The sequence below is a fragment of the Bombina bombina genome, chromosome 2 (assembly GCF_027579735.1).
Source record: "Bombina bombina isolate aBomBom1 chromosome 2, aBomBom1.pri, whole genome shotgun sequence".
NCBI lineage: Eukaryota > Metazoa > Chordata > Amphibia > Anura > Bombinatoridae > Bombina > Bombina bombina.
The window spans coordinates 670,677,414-670,700,866 of NC_069500.1; the positions used below are offsets into that span (position 1 = coordinate 670,677,414).

The window sequence follows — 23,453 nt, forward strand, 5'->3', positions numbered from 1 at the left end:
GCCCAGGGATCCTGGACGTCTCTTGCCCAAGCCTGGGCGAAGAGAGAGCCCCCTACTAGATCCGTTACCGGTCGGGGGCCAATCTTTCATGCTGTCTTAGAGGCAGCAGCAGGCTTCTTGGCCTGTTTACCTTTGTTCCAAGCCTGGTTAGGTCTCAAGACAGGCTTGGACTGGGCAAAATTTCCCTCTTGTTTTGTATTAGAGGAAGAAGATGCCGCACTCGTCGCACTCTTGTTTGGTCCTTAATTTGTTAGACCTATCCTGAGGAATGGCATGACCTTTTCCTCCAGTAATATCAGAAATGATCTCCTTCAGTCCAGGCCCGAATAGGGTCTGCCCCTTGAAGGGAATATTGAGAAGCTTAGACTTTGAAGTAACGTCAGCTGACCAGGATTTAAGCCATAGCGCCCTACGCGCCTGAATAGCAAAACCTGAGTTCTTAGCTGTTAGTTTAGTTAAATGAACAACGGCGTCAGAAACAAATGAATTGGCTAGCTTAAGCGCTTTAAGCTTGTCAAGTATATCATATATTTCTACCTGTAAGGCCTCTTCCAGAGACTCAAACCAGAAGGCCGCAGCAGCAGTGACCGGGGCAATGCATGCAAGAGGCTGGAGAATAAAACCTTGTTGAATAAACATTTTCTTAAGGTAACCCTCTAACTTTTTATCCATTTGATCTAGGAAAGCACAACTGTCCTCGACGGGGATAGTTGTACGCTTAGCTAGGGTAGAAACTGCTCCCTCCACCTTAGGGACCGTTTGCCATAAGTCCCGTGTAGCGGCATCTATTGGAAACATTTTCTTAAAAATAGGAGGGGGAGAGAACGGTACACCTGGTCTATCCCATTCCTTAGTAATAATTTCTGAAAACCTTTTAGGTATTGGAAAAACATCAGTGTAAACAGGCACTGCATAGTATTTATCCAATCTACACAATTTCTCTGGCACTATAATGGAGTCACAGTCATCCAGAGTAGCTAAAACCTCCCTGAGCAACACACGGAGGTGTTTAAGCTTAAATTTAAATGTTGACATATCAGAATCAGGTTGAAGCATCTTCCCTGAGTCAGAAAAATCACCCACAGAAAGAAGCTCTCCTGCCTCAGCTTCTGCATATTGTGAGGGAATATCAGACATAGCTACTAAAGCGTCAGAGTGCGCTGTATTTTTTCTAGCCCCAGAGCTGTCTCGCTTTCCTTGTAACCCTGGTAGTTTGGACAATACCGCTGTAAGGGTATGATCCATAACTGCCGCCATGTATTGTAAAGTAAACGCCATGGGCGCGCTAGATGTACTTTGCGCCTCTTGAGCGGGAGTCCCTTGAGCGGGAGTCAAAGGTTCTGACACGTGGGGCGAGTTAGTCGGCATAACTTCCCCCTTGTCAGTTCCCTCTGGTGATAAATCTTTTAAAGACAGAATATGATCTTTATAACTTAAAGTAAAATCAGTACATTTGGTAAATATTCTAAGAGGGGTTCCACAATGGCTTCTAAACATAATGAACAAGGAGTTTCCTCTATGTCAGACATGTTTAAACAGACTAGCAATGAGACCAGCAAGCTTGGAAAACACTTTGATAAATGTAAACAAGCAAAAAATAAAAAGGGTACTGTGCCTATAAGAGAAACAAATTTTGTCAGAAATTGAAAAACAGTGATAAAAAGCAGTAAATCTTACAAAATTTTTACAGTGTGTATAATAGACTAACAGAGCATTGCACCCACTTGCAAATGGATGATTAACCCCTTAGTTTCAAAACCGGATCAAAAAAACTATATAAATGTTTTTCAACAGTCACAACAAACTGCCACAGCTTTGCTGTGGCCCTACCTGCCCATATAACGACTTTGAAAGGCACAAAAACCCTTTAGAGAGGTCCTAAGTGTTCAGGGGACTCCTTCAGGGAAACTGGATGTCTCAAGCTGCAAAATCTAATGCGCATTTAGGCGCGAAAATAGGCCCCTCCCAACCTGTATTCACAGTGAGAGGGCCTAACAAAACTATCCCTAGTCAAAATCTAGCCAGCCATGTGGAAAAAACTGGGCCCCAATAAAGTTTTATCACCAATATGTATAAAAAAACGTTTAAACACTTCCAGCAAACGTTTTATTTTTCAGTAATGTGAGAAAGTAATAAGAATATTACCTTTTACAGCAAGCATGATACTAGTTGTTATTAAATCACTGTAATCAGGCTTACCTTAAATAAATCCGGTATTAACAGCATTTTCTAGCATATTCATTTCTCTAGAAAAATTTAAACTGCACATACCTCATAGCAGGAGACCCTGCACGCCATTCCCCCAGCTGAAGTTACCTCTCTCTTCAGTTATGTGTGAGAACAGCAATGGATCTTAGTTACAACCTGCTAAGATCATCAAAGACCACAGGCAGACTCTTCTTCTACTTTCTGCCTGAGGCTAAAATAGTACAACTCCGGTACCATTTGAAAATAACAAACTTTTGATTGAAGATAAACTAAATAAAAACACCACATCTCTAGCTACTTCCTTTCTTGTCGAGAGCTGCAAGAGAATGACTGGGAGTGGCAGTTAGAGGAGGAGCTATATAGACAGCTCTGCTGTGGGTGATCCTCTTGCAGCTTCCTGTTGGGAAGGAGAAGTAATGGATGATCCGTGGACTGGATACACCTTACAAGAGAAATTACAACCACAGTCAGCAGCTGGTAGAGTTCCTAGGAAAGCCCATCACACAGAAGGGGCAGACCCTAGTGATATTACCCATTGAACAGTTTTACATAATTTTTAAACATAAACTTTTGATAGTTACAACACCCTAGGTGGTATATAAACCCCCAGGATGGGATTCTTTTCTTCTATTACAGTGAGAACAATCATGAAACCAAAAACAAACAAAGAAAAACAATTAAAAAAACCCAACAATAACAATAATATAATAAAGTGACGTTAGACCAAAGTTTGCGATGCATGGCAGTAGGTGACATTTCTAAACATAAGAAAATAAAATGAGTTATTAGACATCATCAAGCTTGTAATAGTCAAGTCATACATTTCCAGTTTCCCTTCCAGACCTCCACCCCCCTGGCCATATATTCCATTCACCCCTTAGGTTCGCTTCTAACATATATATAGTATTTCTGAATGGATAAAGAATCTGTCTCTGAGTTGGAAGATCTAAGGACTTCAGGAAGGGTCTCCATTTTACAATGAACCAAGCTACTCTCACATTAACATCAAATAAAGTATCATATTGTTCATATAACAAAGATTTAAGTAGTCTTTGTTTCAAAAGCCCAATAGTGGGAGCTTCTCTATGAAGCCATTTGTAAAAAATACATTTCCTTGCCAAGAGAATAATATTAGTAAGGATTTTTTTGTCTTGTCTTGAGACAGGCATCGGTTCTAGGAATAGCACTTGTATGAGCGTAAGTGTGATGGGGGTGGTTGTGATCCTGGAGAGCCAGAAAGATACCTGGTTCCAGAATCTGCGAACTTTGGGGCAATACCATATATAATGCAAAAAGTCAGGGTTTGGGTAGGAGCATTTACCACAGATATTGGAGAAGTCTTTTCTCCATTTGCTCAATCTCCCAGGTGTAAGATAGTCTTGGTAAATAACCCGTATCTGTGATTCTCTAAGGTCGGCTACTAGTGTCGCCGACCATGTAAAGGTAAGGCTATCTTAATATGATTTTCTCAGAGGATAGTGTAGGTAGTCTCCTATTCCATGTGTTAAAAAGGTGTGATACCATGACAGAAACTTTAGTGTTTATCAGTTCCCTATATATCGAAGATATAGAAAAGTTCTGTGTTTGAAATTGCGCAATAGTGCGCGTCAGAGGCAAGGCAGTCCAAAATGTCTCATAGGTCTGTAAGATGTGGTTAGAACCAATATTTCTATGCATATAAGTAAATGTTACTTGTAAGAACCATCAACTTAAACGCTTTACATATAAATGCTTCACTTAATATGTCCTTTTAAGACCTTATAACATATTTCAATTGGCACGTGTCAGATAGTCAATTGCTCATATCGGATTGTTAACCTCTATTATTATATATCTATCCAATGCCATGCTTTTAGAGTGGACCTTTTAACCTATGAGTTGTCTTAAATTTTCCCATCTTTGTCAAACTGAATAAATTCATTTTTTGGCTAGAACATACAAAAAAAATCAGCATATTTAATTATGTAGTAATCTGGCTTTATGAAGTGTAATTTCTTTTGTGAGAATGCCTTAGTGTGTTTATGATATATTGGTCTGTTATCACTTATTAAAAAAAAAAAAAATTCTTGCCATGACACCACCTTCTATATTTCTAATCAGAAAGATCTGTTTGTAGCATATGCCTTGTGCAATAAACTATTGTCAGTATGTACTGTTTTGTGTAGGCCAGTGCTGTCTGACAGAAAGTTTCCAGATCTTGGCTACACCAGTATCATGTCCTTGCAGAGCTGGAATGGGAACAATAGTTTTGCATACTTTTCTCATATGGTGTAGTAATAAACAGCTTGGTTGGCTATAGTTCAAAACCAGGCTAGCTTGCTTGCAATTGATCATTTTGGCACTTTGCTACAACATTGTCAGAGCAGATGCAGGGTTCCAAAAGCTTGTGTATAAATTGGAGCAATTTAGGTCAAAGAAGGGTGTCATTTTAACACTGCTTGATCCTCCTCATCCAAATATTTGTAGCTTTTTTGCATTTCAAAAAGCATTTTTTGTTGCGAAGATTTGTATCTACTGCCATAAAACTGATGATATTCAGCATAACAAAATCTGAAAGTTCTACGGTTATTTTATAAATCATTTTTGAAATGTATGGTCATTAATTACACTATATCAGTAAGCTGACATTCAAAAAGGTACCTTCACCGTAAATGCTTAGTGCCCTAGTACATCATTATCTGGAACATGTGAACCCCATTAAACATTAAAGGGACAGTCTAGTCGAAATTAAACTTTCATGATACAGATAGGTCATGCAATTTTAAACAACTTTTCAATTTACTTTTATCATCAAATTTGCTTTGTTCTTTTGGTATTCTTTTTTTGAAAGCTAAACCTAGGTAAGCTTATATGCTAAATTCTAAGCCCTTGAAGGCCGCCCCTTCTCTCAGTACCTTTTGACAGTTTTTCACAGCCAGACAGCGCTATTTCATATGTGCCATATAGATAACTTTTTAAATATAGAATACTAGTGCCAACAGGGCAATTTAAGACATATATAAACCATTATTATCAATCCTTCATATGTAAGGAGGTGCAAACCCTTTAACATAATGTACACTGTGTGCAGAATTATTAGGAAAATGAGTATTTTGACCACATCATCCTTTTTATGCATGTTGTCTTACTCCAAGCTGTATAGGCTCGAAAGCCTACTACCAATTAAGCATATTAGGTGATGTGCATCTCTGTAATGAGAAGGGGTGTGGTCTAATGACATCAACACCCTATATCAGGTGTGCATAATTATTAGGCAACTTCCTTTCCTTTGGCAAAATGGGTCAAAAGAAGGACTTGACAGGCTCAGAAAAGTAAAAAATAGTGAGATATCTTGCAGAGGGATGCAGCACTCTTAAAATTGCAAAGCTTCTGAAGCGTGATCATCAAACAATCAAGCGTTTCATTCAAAATAGTCAACAGGGTCGCAAGAAGCGTGTGGAAAAACCAAGGCGCAAAATAACTGCCCATGAACTGAGAAAAGTCAAGCGTGCAGCTGCCAAGATGCCACTTGCCACCAGTTTGGCCATATTTCAGAGCTGCAACATCACTGGAGTGTCCAAAAGCACAAGGTGTGCAATACTCAGAGACATGGCCAAGGTAAGAAAGGCTGAAAGACGACCACCACTGAACAAGACACACAAGCTGAAACGTCAAGACTGGGCCAAGAAATATCTCAAGACTGATTTTTCTAAGGTTTTATGGACTGATGAAATGAGAGTGAGTCTTGATGGGCCAGATGGATGGGCCCGTGGCTGGATTGGTAAAGGGCAGAGAGCTCCAGTCCGACTCCCGCCAGCAAGGTGGAGGTGGAGTACTGGTTTGGGCTGGTATCATCAAAGATGAGCTTGTGGGGCCTTTTTGGGTTGAGGATGGAGTCAAGCTCAACTCCCAGTCCTACTGCCAGTTTCTGGAAGACACCTTCTTCAAGCAGTGGTACAGGAAGAAGCCTGCATCCTTCAAGAAAAACATGATTTTCATGCAGGACAATGCTCCATCACACGCGTCCAAGTACTCCACAGCGTGGCTGGCAAGAAAGGGTATAAAAGAAGAAAATCTAATGACATGGCCTCCTTGTTCACCTGATCTGAACCCCATTGAGAACCTGTGGTCCATCATCAAATGTGAGATTTACATGGGTATATATTTGTTTTTTGTTAAGTTGCCTAATAATTATGCACAGTAATAGTCACCTGCACACACAGATATCCCCCTAAAATAGCTATAACTAAAAACAAACTAAAAACTACTTCCAAAACTATTCAGCTTTGATATTAATGAGTTTTTTGGGTTCATTGAGAACATGGTTGTTGTTCAATAATAAAATTAATCCTCAAAAATACAACTTGCCTAATAATTCTGCACTCCCTGTATATAAGTATAGAAAGAAGAGAAATAAAAAACTAATACCAATATGATTTAGAAAAAAGACAGGGATTATAGCACACTTTAAATATCACAAACCAAAGCCAGGTTTAGAAAGAGTGTATATATAGACATAGTGCACACAGATACAAACACCTGCACATATCGAAAAATACATTTAATATTATTAAAAAATATATAACTACAAAAGAGAACCTTACGAAAACCACTCTATTCAGTACTATATGACTAAAGATAGGGACCAGTCCTTATTTATGTTCCATCCAAGGTTAGAAAGTTGTTAATTCATGCATCATATTAAAAAGCATAAGCACTGCAGTGTTGGCAAGATTAGTTCATAAACCGGTTATTGGATCCACAGGCCATATAATTAGTCATCACTTATTTAAATGTCATTCAGACAAGGCAGAAGTACAGGACAGAGATTTTAAAAGGTATTTGCACCCTGGGTCAGGTCGATTATTTCAAACGACATCCAGAGGTAATTATGGGTTAAAGGATTTATCTTCTTATAAGTGCTCCAAGTGCAATCTCCACCAACTGGCACCATTACACCACATACCTCCAAATCGACCGAATTTTAGCAGATTCGTCTTATCGATTCTTAGGATCCATGCTCTCATCAAAATGACTACGGCTCCAATCGTATCACCAAACTTTCACCTTGATCCCAGGGTTACTTACACCTGCTTCGTGCCTACATAGGCATCTCCATTTTTCAGCAGTAGCCACCAAACTCACTGCGGCATCCGCCGCTTTCTGGGCATTTAGTGAAGCACTGAAGCGTCCTGTCTAGAGTGCTCAGAGAGAAGGAACTCTTAATGAAGTTACAAACAACGCGCGTTTCACCCATCATGCTTTGCATGAGATTGGGCTTCGTCAGGGCTACTGGTCTTTTCAGATTGGACATCTTTTATTTCTCAGGTACCACCCACTTTCTTACGTCACTTGGAGTGGATTACTCGCCATTTCAAATGAGGAAAAAACATCCTAGCTGCTAACATTTTAATTGTTTACAACGATTAACCCTTTAATAATATGTGCAGTGTGAAATTTTTGTTTTGGTGACAGAGGCATTCTAACGGCTTAATACCCAGTACTTGTTGATAATCATTTGGAAGTAATATTATCGCATTTAGAGCTGGGTATGTTAGCGGACCAAAGGTTAACATTGATTGAAACAAAGTTACACTAAGGGGAGGCATCATTCAGATAATAGTAGTATACATTTTTCAAATGTCATTCTTAAATTGTTATATTTTACAACAAAGTATTTAATTCAATTTAAGAAGCATCTTAAATGTATTTCTTTTTTCCATTTACGAATATTTACACAAAATCATTACCAAACCATTATATACACGTATTGCATAAAATAGTATGGATTTTATTCTCCTTGATAAGCACCTTATTTCTCTTGTAAGGTGTATCCAGTTCACGGGTTCATCCATTACTTGTGGGATATTCTCCTTTCCAACAGGAAGCTGCAAGAGGACACCCACAGCAGAGCTGTCTATATAGCTCCTCCCCTAACTGCCACCACCAGTCATTCTCTTGCAGCTCTCGACAAGATAGGAAGTATCAAGAGATATGTGGTGATTTAGTGTAGTTTTACCTTCAATCAAAAGTTTGTTGTTTTTAAACGGTATCGGCGTTGTACTATTTTACTCTCAGGCAGAAATTAGAAGAAGAGTTCTGCCTGGAGGTTGATGATCTTAGCGGTTTGTAACTAAGGCCCATTGCTGTTCTCACACATAACTGAAGAGTATGGGACAACTTCAGTTGGGGGAACGGTCTGCAGATTACGTGCTTTGAGGTATGTTCAGTATATTTATTTCTAGAGAGATGAATGAGTTCTAGAAAATGCTGACAGATCCTTGTGTATTTGAGGTAAGCCTGATGCAGTGATTTAACAGCGACTGGGATCATGCTTACAAAACAGGGTAATACTCTTATTACTTAGTGACAGTTAAACGTTTACATGAATTCAAAAATAGGACGTTTTTTCTCTGAGGGAGATAACTCTTTATTTGGGGCCTAGTTTCCACATGGCTAATCAGATACTCCTAGGAGTATTTTCTTAAGGCCCCTCTGGCATCCAGTACATGGTGGGAGGGGCCTATTTTAACGCTCTAAATGCGCAGTTTTAATTCAGACTGAGACATCCAGCTTCCCTAGAGGAGTCCTCTGGCACCTGAGGACCATTATAAGGGGTTTATTTCTGCACAAAATCGTACTTGAGGGCAGGTAGGAGCCTCAACAGAGCTGTGGCAGGGTGCTTAACTGTCTTGAAAAAATTCTAGTAGTCCCCCCTCAAGGGAAACAAGGTCTTAAGCAATGGTAACTTGTGTGGATTGTGCGATAGTGATTTCAGTACTTACCCCCAATCTTCACGGCTTACAAACCTGGCACGGTGAACATGATGAGTAGTAGTGCCCTGTGTGTGACTGGATTACCCCAGTGGCCGTGGGTCCATGCGCTTTAGCTTGGAGCCTCCTTGCTCGACAAGCCCGCTTCCCCGCACGCCGCCTGTTTCACACTTCTAGCGGCACTCGAATATGACGTCACTACCAGGTGCCGACTTACGTGGGGGGCAAGGGGATTCCCGGTCCTCCGATATTGGTCTCACTGACCTCCTCTCGGTCACCTCGTACAAATCCTGGCAGGTTAATCCACAGGGTCTGGGAGACAAATGGGCTGCAAGTCCAGAAATCGGCTCAAATGCAAATATTTAGAAGAAAAGTCCGGAGCCGCAGCAATAAACTATAGAGTTTTTATTTAACAATAAAACAGGTCTGGTAACAGATAGATACTGACATGCCCTTCAGTTATATGATAAGCTTACGCGTTTCGGCATTATCGCCGTATTCATAGCTCTCAAGATTCCTTACAACTATTAGGCCTAATAAAGGAATTAAAACCACCGGATTGGCTGATGGGCATTAATTGTTTAACTCATTCATGTCCCATAAGTTTCAGGGTTCCCTGTTAACATGAACTATTACCATTATAAACTACCTGTAGGTCAAATAAAGGACTTAACTACAATTGAAGGAAAAGTGTAAAGTTAAACCTCCTTCATACTAAACATATGTATGTATACTAGACATTACCAGACTATTGCTAAGTATTACTCTAATTGTATCAAAAAGGTTATTGGACTTGCTTTAAACCTTAATGTTCACTGACTGCTTGCTTCTTATTCTAAATAGAATGAATATATTTAATTAAATAATATATTCTATATTGAAAAATATGTTCTATTTGAAAATATGTTCTATTTAAAGACATACCAGGCAACCCTTGTTCACAGTTTCGCCCATATTCCTATGCTTAAGCATGCAATATACTATCTTGTTGGTTTGTAAATTTGTGAGAGAATATTCTATCCATATTTCTCAATTGTCTCAAATACTTATAGAGCTAAAACATTTCAAGCAAAACAGTTAGGTGCTTTTATCTAAACATAAATGGCTCTGATAATGAGTAATAAAACCATCAACAATAGGGTATAGGGGCTCTACAAGGTATTTCATAAAGGATATACTGTCCTAGCCTGTTGCATGCTTAATGCCAGTGATTTATAAGGTCATAGGCTGAATTGAGCCCAATAGGATGTCTTGTTCTCATTTGAAAGATCCAAAAAATCTCTCTTCGTGCAAGTGCTGTCTTCCTATCCCCCCCTCTTCGACCAGCCTTTACACTCTCTATTATGGTCCATCCAAAGCTTGAATTGTTTTTATTATGGACCAATTTGAAATGCTGGACGAGTGGGGTTGTTAGGGTACCAGCCTTAATATCGGAGAGATGTTCTCTAATACGTACTCTGGTCTCCCTTGTGGTCATCCCTATGTACTGCAAACCACAGGTCACACAACTTGCAAGGTAAACTGTGAATGTTTTTCTACAATTCATGCACTCTCTGTGATCGTAGTGACCTTATAAATCACTGGCATTAAGCATGCAACAGGCTAGGACAGTATATCCTTTATGAAATACCTTGTAGAGCCCCTATACCCTATTGTTGATGGTTTTATTACTCATTATCAGAGCCATTTATGTTTAGATAAAAGCACCTAACTGTTTTGCTTGAAATGTTTTAGCTCTATAAGTATTTGAGACAATTGAGAAATATGGATAGAATATTCTCTCACAAATTTACAAACCAACAAGATAGTATATTGCATGCTTAAGCCTAGGAATATGGGCGAAACTGTGAACAAGGGTTGCCTGGTATGTCTTTAAATAGAACATATTTTCAAATAGAACATATTTTTCAATATAGAATATATTATTTAATTAAATATATTCATTCTATTTAGAATAAGAAGCAAGCAGTCAGTGAACATTAAGCTTTAAAGCAAGTTCAATAACCTTTTTGATACAATTAGAGTAATACTTAGCAATAGTGTGGTAATGTCTAGTATACATACATATGTTTAGTATGAAGGAGGTTTAACTTTACACTTTTCCTTCAATTGTAGTTAAGTCCTTTATTTGACCTACAGGTAGTTTATAATGGTAATAGTTCATGTTAACAGGGAACCCTGAAACTTATGGGACATGAATGAGTTAAACAATTAATGCCCATCAGCCAATCCGGTGGTTTTAATTCCTTTATTAGGCCTAACAGTTGTAAGGAATCTTGAGAGCTATGAATACGGCGATAATGCCGAAACGCGTAAGCTTATCATATAACTGAAGGGCATGTCAGTATCTATCTGTTACCAGACCTGTTTTATTGTTAAATAAAAACTCTATAGTTTATTGCTGCGGCTCCGGACTTTTCTTCTAAATATTTGCTTAACTGTCTTCTAATGTTTTTTACTCCGGTTTGGGGCCTAAGGGGTTAATCATCCATTTGCAAGTGGGTGCAATGTTTCTTTAGTCCCTTACACACACTGTAAAAATTTCAAAGACTTTACTATATTTTTACACAGTAACGTTTTTGTTTAATTGCTGTTTCACCTTTATTAAAGTGTTTTCCAAGCTTGCTTGTCTCATTACTAGTCTGTTAAACATGTCTGACATAGAGGAAACTCCTTGTTCAATATGTTTAGAAGCCATGGTGAAACCCCCTCTTAGAATGTGTACCAAATGTACTGAAATTTCTATAAACTATAAAGACCATATTATGGCGCTTAAAGATTTATCTCCAGGGGATTCTCTGACTGAAAAAAGGGAGATTATGCCATCTAGCTCTCCCCATGTGTCAGAACCTATAACTCCCGCTCAAGTGACGCCAAGTACATCTAACGCGCCTAATTCTTTTACCTTACAGGACATGGCGGCATTCATGAATGCTACCCTCACAGAGGTATTTTCCAAACTGCCAGGGTTACAAGGAAAGCGAGACAGCTCTGGGGCTAGAACTAATACAGAGCTTTCTGACGCTTTAATGCCTGTGTCCGATATACCCTCACAATACTCAGAAGCCGAGGCAGGTGAGCTTCTATCTGTGGGTGACATTTCAGACTCAGGGAAGGTGTTGCTTCAGTCTGATTCTGAAATGACAGCGTTTAAATTTAAGCTTGAAAACCTCCGCTTATTGCTTAGGGAGGTTTTAGCGACTGATTGTGACCCCATTGTGGTTCCAGAGAAATTGTGTAAAATGGACAAATACTTTGCAGTGCCTGTTTATACTGATGTTTTTACAGTCCCTAAGAGGTTTTTGGAAATTATTACTATGGAATGGGATAGACCAGGTGTGCCGTTCTCTCCCCCTCCTGCTTTCAAAAAGATGTTTCCCATAGATGCCGCCGTACGGAATTGGTGGCAGAGCAGTCTCTACCCTAGCTAAGCGTACAACTATCCCCGTCGAGGACAGTTGTGCTTTCCTAGATCCTATGGATAAAAAATTGGAGGGTCTCCTTAAGAAAATTTTTATTCATCAAGGTTTTATTCTCCAGCCTCTTGCATGCATAGCCCCAGTTACTGCTGCAGCGGCTTTTTGGTTCGAGTCTCTTGAGGAGGCTCTGCAGGTGGAGACTCCGCTAGACGACATTCTAGACAGGATTAAAGCTCTTAAGTTAGCTAATTCCTTTATTTCTGACGCCGTTTTTCAGTTAACCAAACTAACGGCTAAGAATTCAGGTTTTCGCTATGGCTTAAGTCCTGGTCAGCAGACGTTACTTCAAAGTCTAAGCTTCTTAACATCCCCTTCAAGGGACAGACCCTATTTGGGCCCGGTCTGAAGGAGATCATTTCTGATATTACTGGAGGAAAAGGTCACGCCCTTCCTCAGGATAGGTCCAATAAGAGGACCAAACAGAATAATTTTCGTTCCTTTCGAAACTTCAAGAGTGGCGCAGCCTCAGTTTCCTCTAATGCAAAACAAGAGGGAAATTTCGCCCAGTCCAAACCAGTCTGGAGACCTAACCAGGCTTGGAACAAGGGGAAGCAGGCCAAGAAACCTGCGGCTGCCACTAAGACAGCATTAAGGGGTAGCCCCCGATCCGGGACCGGATCTAGTAGGGGGCAGACTTTCTCTCTTCGCACAGGCTTGGGCAAGAGACGTCCAGGATCCCTGGGCGCTAGAGATTGTTTCCCAGGGATATCTTCTGGAATTCAAAGGTTCATCTCCAAAGGGGAGATTTCATCTCTCACAACTATCTGTAAACCAGATAAAAAGAGATGCATTCTTACGTTGCGTTCAAGACCTACTGGTTATGGGAGTGATCCACTCAGTTCCAAGAGAGGAACAGGGGCTGGGTTTTTATTCAAACCTGTTTATAGTTCCCAAAAAAGAGGGAACTTTCAGACCTATCTTGGATCTCAAGATCCTAAACAAATTTCTCAGGGTCCCATCCTTCAAGATGGAGACAATCCGAACCATCCTCCCTATGATCCAGGAGGGTCAATATATGACTACCGTGGACTTAAAGGATGCTTATCTCCACATTCCGATTCACAGAGATCATCATCAGTTCCTCAGGTTCCTAGACAGGCATTACCAGTTTGTGGCTCTTCCCTTCGGGTTAGCCACGGCACCAAGAATCTTTACGAAGGTTCTAGGGTCCCTTCTGGCGGCTCTAAGGCCGCGGGGCATAGCGGTAGCCCCTTACCTAGACGACATTCTGATTCAGGCGTCCCATACGGACATTGTTCTGGCCTTTCTGAGGTCTCACGGGTGGAAAGTGAACATAGAAAAGAGTTCTCTCTCTCCTCTCACAAGAGTTTTCTTCCTAGGAACTCTGATAGATTCAGTAGAAATGAAAATTTTTCTGACAGAAGTCAGGATATCAAAACTTCTAACTTCTTGCCGTGCTCTTCATTCCACTTCTCAGCCATCAGTGGCTCAGTGTATGGAAATGATCGGCCTAATGGTAGCGGCAATGGACATAGTTCCGTTTGCCCGCCTACATCTCAGACCACTGTAACTTTGCATGCTCAACCAGTGGAATGGGGACTACACAGATTTGTCTCCTCTGTTAAATCTGGATCAAGAGACCAGGGATTCTCTTCTCTGGTGGTTATCTCTGGTCCATCTGTCCAGGGGAATGAGTTTCCGCAGGCCATAGTGGACTATAGTGACGACAGATGCCAGCCTTCTGGGCTGGGGCGCAGTCTGGAACTCCCTGAAGGCTCAGGGTTCGTGGACTCGGGAGGAAGCCCTCCTTCCGATAAACATTCTGGAACTAAGAGCGATATTCAATGCTCTTCAGGCTTGGCCTCAACTAGCTGCAGCCAAGTTCATCACGACTGTAGCCTATATCAACCATCAGGGGGGAACAAGGAGTCCCCTGGCAATGATGGAGGTTTCCAAGAAAATTCTATGGGCAGAGATTCTCAGCTATCCATATCCCTGGAGTAGAGAACTGGGAGGCGGATTTTCTAAATCGGCAAACTTTTCATCCGGGGGTATTTGCCCAGCTGATTCAACTGTGGGGCAAACCAGAACTGGATCTTATGGCGTCTTGTCAGAACGCCAAGCTTCCTTGTTACGGGTCCAGGTCAAGAGATCCCCAGGCAGCGCTGATAGATGCTCTAGCAGTGCCCTTGTCCTTCAACCTGGCTTATGTGTTTCCACTGTTTCCTCTCCTCCCTCGTCTGATTGCCAAGCAGGATAGAGCTTCGGTGATTTTGATAGCGCCTGCGTGGCCACGCAGGACGTGGTATGCGGATCTGGTGGACATGTCATCCTCTCCACCATGGAGTCTGCCGCTGAGGCAGGACCTTCTACTCCAAGGCCCATTCAAACATCCAAATCTAATTTCTCTGCGTCTGACTGCTTGGAGATTGAACGCTTGTTTTTATCAAAACGTGGTTTCTCCGAGTTGGTCATTGATACCTTGATTCAGGCTCGAAAGCCTGTCACCAGGAAAATCTATCATAAGATATGGTGTAAATATCTTCATTGGTGTGAATCCAAGGGTTACTTGTGGAGTAAAGTCAGGATTCCTAGGATACTATCTTTTCTCCAAGAAGGATTGGAAAAGGGATTATCGGCTAGTTCCTTAAAGGGACAGATTTCTGCTCTGTCTATTCTTTTGCACAAGCGCCTGGCTGATGTTCCAGACGTTCAGACGTTTTGTCAGGCTTTGGTTAGAATCAGGCCTGTGTTTAAACCTGTTGCTCCGCCATGGAGTTTAAATTTAGTTCTTCAAGGGGTTCCGTTTGAACCCTTGCATTCCATAGATATCAAGCTTTTATCTTGGAAAGTTCTGTTTTTAGTAGCTATCTCTTCCGCTTGAAGAGTTTCAGAGTTATCTGCCTTGCAGTGTGATTCCCCTTATCTGATCTTCCATGCAGATAATGTAGTTTTGCGTACCAAACCTGGGTTTCTTCCTAAGGTAGTATCTAATAGGAATATCAATCAGGAAATTGTTGTTCCGTCACTGTGTCCTAATCCTTCTTCAACAAAGGAACGTCTGTTACACAATCTTGATGTGGTTCGTGCTTTAAAGTTTTATTTGCAAGCTACTAAGGATTTTCGTCAAGCATCTGCATTGTTTGTTGTCTACTCTGGAAAGAGGAGAGGCCAAAAGGCTTCGGCAACTTCTCTTTCTTTTTGGCTGAGAAGCATAATCCGTTTAACTTATGAGACTGCTGGCCAGCAGCCTCCTCAAAGAATTACAGCTCATTCTACTAGAGCGGTAGCTTCCACATGGGCTTTTAAACATAAGGCCTCTGTTGAACAGATTTGTAAGGCGGCGACTTGGTCTTCACTTCATACTTTTTCTCAATTCTACAAATTTGATACTTTTGCTTCCTCGGAGGCTATTTTTGGGAGAAAGGTCTTGCAGGCAGTGGTGCCTTCCGTTTAAGTGCCTGCCTTGTCCCTCCCTTCATCCGTGTCCTAAAGCTTTGGTATTGGTATCCCACAAGTAATGGATGAACCCGTGGACTGGATACACCTTACAAGAGAAAACAAAATTTATGCTTACCTGATAAATTTCTTTCTCTTGTGGTGTATCCAGTCCACGGCCCGCCCTGTCACTTTAATGCAGGTGTTTTTTATTTTTAAACTACAGTCACCACTGCACCCTATAGTTTCTCCTTTTTCTTGCTTGTCTTCGGTTGAATGACTGGGGGTGGCAGTTAGGGGAGGAGCTATATAGACAGCTCTGCTGTGGGTGTCCTCTTGCAGCTTCCTGTTGGGAAGGAGAATATTCCACAAGTAATGGATGAACCCATGGACTGGATACACCACAAGAGAAAGAAATTTATCAGGTAAGCATAAATTTTGTTTTTTTCTTTTATGCATGCATTTACAAAAAACTGCGGAACTCCAACTTCTCATTGAGGCCCATTGGAGATAGGGTTTCCAGATTTGGTTACCTCCTCTACCTGAGGTTATTCTTTGTCAATGCCCATTATTTTAAGACATTCAGGATTAGCATCATGAAAGTCACAGAAATGTCTAGATACGCTAGTATCCCTTTTAGACTGAATGTCGTTGCGATGTTCTCTTATTCTATCTTTTATTTGTCTTTTGGTTTACCCACATAGAAAGCTGGACATGAGCAGGACAGTAGATATACCACTCCAAAAGTGTCACAGTTTATAAAGTGTCTTAAATTATAAACTTTTTTTCCTGTAGTGAAGGTTTTAGCCTTCTGCATGAAGGGGCAATATACGCATTTCCCACATGGAAAGTTCCCTACCGCGAGATGTATGCCAGTTGTCATTTTGTTTACATCTCACAAAATTACTTCTCACCAGAGAGTCTTTTAAACTTGGTGCTCTCCTTGCAGTTAGGGAGGGATAATCTCCCACTACCTTACTGATTTCTTCATCTATTGCCAAAAAAAATGCTAATTCTTTTTTTATAATGGAATGGAGGTTTTTCCACTGGCAGTTAAATTTAGCTATATACCTTATTAGAGATTTGTCACTTTTCTGTTGAACACCATAAAGCAATTCCTCTCTATTCATGTGTCTAGCCCTTGTCCTAGCTCTTTTTTTTCTCTTCTTGGAGTACCCTCTTTTTGAGAATCTCTTCTCCATGAGTTCAGCATGATATTCATTATTAGTACGAGAGGAACAATTTATTCTGAGTCGAAGAAATTGTCCTGTGGGTATCCCATTTTTTTTAGAACTTGATAGATAACATTGTGCTCACTCTCGTGGAGTTACCTAGGAGCCAACACTGATTGGCTAAAATGCAAGTCTGTCAAAAAAACTGAAATGAGGGGGCGGTCTGCAGAGGCTTAGATACAAGGTAATCACAGAGGTAAAAAGTATATTAATATAACCGTGTTGGCTATGCAAACTAGGGGATGGGATAAATGCATTATCTCTTTTTTAAACAATAACAATGCTTGCTGGAGTAACTGTCCCTTTAAAGAGTCATAAAACCCCCCACGATTCACGATTCAAATAGAACATACAATTTTAAACAATTTTCCAATGTACTTCTATTATCAAATTTGCTACATTCTCTTGGTATCCTTTGCTAAAGAAGCAGCAATGCACTACTGGGAGCCAGCTAAAAGCCAATGACACGAGCAGACACCTATCAGAAGCTTTTTATTTTTATTTTAGCCTACCTAGGTATACTTTTCAACCAAGGATATAAAGTAAACAAAACAAATGAAATAATAGAATTAAATTGGTAAGTTATTTAAAATGGCATGCTCCATCTAAAATCATGAAAACATTTTTTTGAGGGGGGGGTTTATGTCCCTTTAAAATATAATGTATTTTTAAAGAACATCTACATGAAGTCTTATAGAGATTTTGATTGGGTCCCTTGTCACGATACTGCTTTCTTTGGATTAAACTGCTTTATTAGTTTAACTGTTTTTCACAGTTTGTTTTGAAAACACAGTCAGATGTGAGTACATTATATCTGCACATTATTAAAGATGGTTCTATTTTTTATTTTTTTTTTATTATATAATCTTTTTATTATATAATCTTTTTATTGAGGTTATGCAACAGAGATAACAACCGCTTGTAGTAATGAACAATAAATAAGATTAATATATAAGATATTTGGTCTTAGAAAAACTTAGTCATAAGTATAAGCATAAAGGTCTATAGAACTAGATACAGATCATGAACCTATGAATGGTTAAAAACTGTGTTTGCATGTTAAGTGGTTACTCTTGGACTGACATTGCAGTTAATAAAGGTACATCGACCCACAGCATTGTATATAATTAAAATGACATGCAAACTGGTTTTAGTAGGTATTAGTATAGGAGGAGCTACATATTTATATAAGATATGGAGGTCAAAGAAATCCTAAAACTATAATCAAGTAGAGGATGAGCAATACTAGATATAAAGCATGCTAACGAACTTAAACATATAAAAGGATCATATATAACAGGCTAACTCATGTCTCAGTACTAGTAGTATATGCAAATAGTAGTGACAGTGGTATTTTAATCTAAGACATCCCAAATAGAACTATTGCACCTTTTTTTTTTTTAGGGGGAAAAAAACTCCTAGTTTATGAGCAGGAAGTTTCAGATTCGTCGTTGCATGTCATCCGTAATCACAGGCTTCTCCGTCTTTGTTCTCTCAATCCATGGGGCACGGAAGGCTCTGCTATATGATCCTAGTAACGGTAGTTCATTTTAAGACCAACTGGTAAATGGTGACAGATCTTTACAACCGCCGGAGAGGCTGGCCGCATCCTCCCCAGTACCAGCAAAGAGCCTGATCAGTGTAGGCTTCACCTCCATGTGCTGCAAGATCTGCTGACAGCTCTCACCTTCCCTGCATTGCTGAGTCATGTTGGCGTCTTCTAGCTCCTCAGCCAGAATTATTTGCCTGCGCCAGAACCTTGCTTTAAAGAGTAGTAAAAAAAAAAGGTAGTAATTTTGTCGCTCAAGTTGGGTAAATATCCAGATGGTGAGGAGTCGTTGCGGTCTCTCATTGATTTGCAGATAGAGACTAGGTCTTCAAACTTGCTATCCATTTTAGTCTCCAAATCTTGAAGAAGAGAGTGCATGGTTGTGCTTAGCTCCTCCATATCAATAGGTATTGATATTATATAGTCTTTATTGTGACTAATGTACCTGGGTTACCTGGGAGGGGTGCCAAGGTTCTCGAAAAGATCTCTGCTAGAGGCCCCAGCAGTCAGGTTCAGGGCTTATTCAATAAGTTTATTTTGTTGTGGTAGTTTCTGCTTGTACTCCGTGAGGATTTGTTTATCCCAGTTAAATTCCTAAAAAATTGGTGTAGATGATCGAAGGCAAGCTGTAGATTCAGCAAGATTAGGCAGGAGCATCTGAAAATGCGACTGAGCCCATTGCTGCCTGGACACGCACACACCCCACAAGATGGTTCTATTTTAATATGACTCGCCTCCTATGGTTTGTATCATCCTACATTTAATATGACTCGCCTCCTATGGTTTGTATCATCCTACATTTAATATGACTCGCCTCCTATGGTTTGTATCATCCTACATTTAATATGACTCGCCTCCTATGGTTTGTATCATCCTACATTTAATATGACTCGCCTCCTATGGTTTGTATCATCCTACATTTAATATGACTCGCCTCCTATGGTTTGTATCATCCTACATTTAATATGACTCGCCTCCTATGGTTTGTATCATCCTACATTTAATATGACTCGCCTCCTATGGTTTGTATCATCCTACATTTAGAATAAAGTCAAAATTAAACTGTCAACTTTCAATTTTTTTCTTTAATCTAATATGCTTTGTTGTCTTTGTATCCTTTGCTGAAACACATACATAGGTAGCAGCAATGCACTACTGGGAGCTAGCTGCTGATTGGTGCTTTACATATATGTATTTTGTCCCTGTCCTTCCCAATGTATTCAGCTAGTCCTCAGTAGTTCATTGCTGCTCCTTCAAAACAGGATACCAAATAAATAAAGCAAGTACATTTGTTTTAAATTACATGCTCTATCTGAATCTGAATTTGGGGTTTTTATGTCCCTTTTACGTTATGCTGAATCTTGATTTTTATAACTTTGCATGCAAATATATTGTGTTCCTTTACAGTTCCTTTAATCTCAAAGTCTGTGTTGTATACTGTATTAATAAATTAATACACTATATCCTTGTGCACTTTTTGTATTTAGGACATAGCTTTTAAATTGAGCTAAATATTATTAAAAAAAACCCCAAAAGAACCAAAAACAACATTGTGACAAAGATTTCCCAGTGTAGGTAGTGTTGATACAAAATGCATACTTAAAAAGATAGAAGCGCTCAACCTTGGAACAAACAATAGCATAATAGCTTGTTCTATGGCTAGTTACCACCCAAGAAGCAGCATCTTTTTGCTCAACATGTGCCTTTCACAGAGAAGAACTTTCCTGTAGTATATCCGTTTGATCCTGACTAAACAGTCCAGTTCAGTCCCGGAATACCTCTCTGAATGAGAGAAACGGCAAAACCCCAGACGTACGTTTTGGCCTAGTTTGGACCTCGTCAGTGAGGTGCAGCCATATCCCTCTAGGCACTATGAGCAACAGTTACACGTCTGGTCTCTTGGGCCTGATCAGTATATGGGTTATGTTATTTTGGGTTTTGTTAGTTTGTGAGGTTATACAGACCAGTAGTGCATTATGGCCTTATCAGTATCTATGGAGACTTCCCTCAGGGTCATTATTTGTATACATAAGAAGAGAGAAATGCTCATTTGCCCATTGTGCTTAGCGAATATGACTGCATCTCTTTGATGAGGCCCACAGAAGGCCGAAACGAACGTCTGGGGTTGTCATGTTTCTTGTTCAGAGGAGAATTGCCTGGTATTTTGGGGCTGGACTGACCTTACTCGGCGGGATTAGACTGATTATACTTCAGGAAAGTTTTCCTCTGTGAAAAGCACAACTGGGCATGAAGAGGCTGCTCTTAGATGTTAATTCGCCATAGAACAAGCTACTGAGCTGTTGTTCGTTCCTGGTAGAGCGCTTCTCTCTTTGTATATATTAGTGTTGCTACTAGTACCTACCCAGTATTTTACATTTTGGGTGTAATTTTGATTTCTCATGTTTTACAAGTGTTTCACAGCTGATCTCTATACTTAATTATAGAGAAAATTATCTAAGGATATAGGAATTTGTTTTGTTTTTTTAAAAAGTTTATGACACAGACTTTTTAGATTCTAAGAGAATAAAGGCCAGTAAAGGAATAAAATATATAACCATTTTAATGGAATACTTGCTGCAGATATCCATGAGAAATCGATGGCAGTGCACTAATGCACATTCAAGAGACAGAAAATCATTGACTTATGGGTAGTATACAAACCATAGGATGTGACTCATAATAAAGTATAGCCATCTCTTATATTGTGTAGGTATATTCACCCACGTCTTATTGTGCTTTCAAATCAAACAAACAATAAAAGCTATAAAGAAAAATCTTTTCTTTTTAATGTGAAGAGTTAGCGGGAGGATTTCATATTGCATATTTAATTTGTTTGAATGATGATGGTCAACTTTGTTAAGTGTTAGTTTTGAGGTTTTTATTCAGTTACAGCTTTTCTCTATGAACTTTACCTGGGTCCTTACCATCAGGAAAAGATCTTCAGGAAAGATAACATCTTAGAAGCTTGAGGTGACTCTTTTTTCTGGACAATGTTCTTTAAGGGGCTGTCAGAGACATTAGTTAATTTTACTTCCATAGTTATTCAGTTCCTTCAGAGCTCTAGTTGGCTTATTTTATCACAGTTGTGTGTGTGTTTCTGGTTAAAAAAAAGTGTTTTTTTTTATCAGCTTAATTATGAAGTATAGCACACATTCCTGCTTGCAACATCCAATTTTTTCTTAAGCGGATTCCTGTTATCATGTGCAAATAACAGTTCAGCATTCTTTGTGCTGTTTCATAATGGACAATTTTTCTCTTCCATTGTACAGCAACAAGATACTTCTCTCAGATACAACTGCTATCTTCAGCTAGTGACAAGCAAAAGCAACTAAAGCGCCACTTCTGCTTCTATGTTTGATGTACAATACTTACAATGTCGTTGCACTCAGCTCCAAGTGGAGAGAAGGCATACCTTACTTATGGTCTTCTGCCTTTGTATGGTTTTGCTTAAATCCCTTAATATCTAACAGAATTTTACACACATAAACTCATACTTTACTAATACTTAAATTTCAGATTCTATGGACAACCATGAAATTTTAAATATAACACAGCAACCACTTTTGCTACCAGTCTCTATTGTTTATGATGGTAAAGAGAGTGTATTATCTGAAGCATAATTTCTTGTGGGTTTATTTGATATGCCTTTAAAATTGTAAGAAAACTTTATTTAGCACTTGGACAAGCTTGAACCAAATATCCTAGTACATCTTTAAAACCATATATTTATTTAGTGATTGGCAACCACTGTACCAATCAGAGAGCCACACATACCTAAGCATTATATATGTCATGATTGTTTAAAGATATTTTAGAACACTTTTCATCTTTAGTGTGGGAAGAACCATATTCTTCTGTCTTCTAGACAATGGCTTTAGTTAGCTAGTTTTTATGTGATAAGGAAAAACATATTGCAATGTGAGATATTTTTATATTCTATGGCACATTATTTGCTGACTCATATTTTTGTTTCTTTTTCACCTGGTCACCAATTAGGTTTTGCATCTAGAATATGTATGTAAGAACAGAGCTGATGTTATGAGGGAGATGCAACAGAGCCATGAAGACTCACTCAACGAGCTGGCTGCTCAGATGAAAGAACAGGAAACCTGCTGGCAGAAGCAGAATAGGGATTTGGAACAGCGTTATTCTGTTCTCCTTGGGGAGGTTCAAGCAAGGGCACAGGTACAGAACAGCAGCCAAAAAGCTGTAAACATTCACATTTCTTTCTTTTTTTTTTTTTTTTGTATTCCTTTTAAATATTTCAGTATATTATTTTAGAAACTGTAAAGTGATTCCAGAGGTTTAATGTAAGTTAAATTTGCTTGGAAAATTGGAAAAGAAATCATTTATGTATTTGTGCCGTTGTAATGTATGTATATATCTCATATATGCACGTATATTAAAGAACACTTCAATTTAAGTTTAACTGTATGGGAAAAAAGTGATGCATTTTACAAAGTAATACATTCCAAAAAGGGGTGGCTTAATGGTATCCGTCTGCCGTCTTCCTCATACGATATTTGACTTTGTTCTTTAAATTGGCTCCACTTATTTCATTAGTACATTTAAGTGTTATATTTTAGGGATTATACTTAACTTTTTGCACACTTAGTAAAACGTATTACATTCATCTATGCTACAACTCAGGTTTTGTGTACTTGAGCATGCAAGGAGTAATTTAAGTCGACATATTACAGTATATCAACTATATTACAGAGGACATTACTAGTAGGATTTTTTTTGTGCTGAGCTTGTTAGGTTTGTTGATACTTTGGTAGGATGGCTTATCTTATTCTCCAGATATTGCCAACTCTGCTTTAAAAAGCATTAA

At 39.3% G+C, this 23,453-nt stretch overlaps 1 protein-coding gene across 1 annotated transcript in view; it reads left to right on the forward strand.

Annotated features, from left to right (window-relative positions):
• Positions 1-23,453, forward strand: part of CCDC171 (coiled-coil domain containing 171) — an 849,190-nt gene that overhangs the window by 280,596 nt on the left and 545,141 nt on the right. Inside the window, 1 exon segment of the mRNA XM_053700001.1 lies at positions 22,616-22,804. Coding sequence (XP_053555976.1) covers positions 22,616-22,804 — 189 coding nt within the window.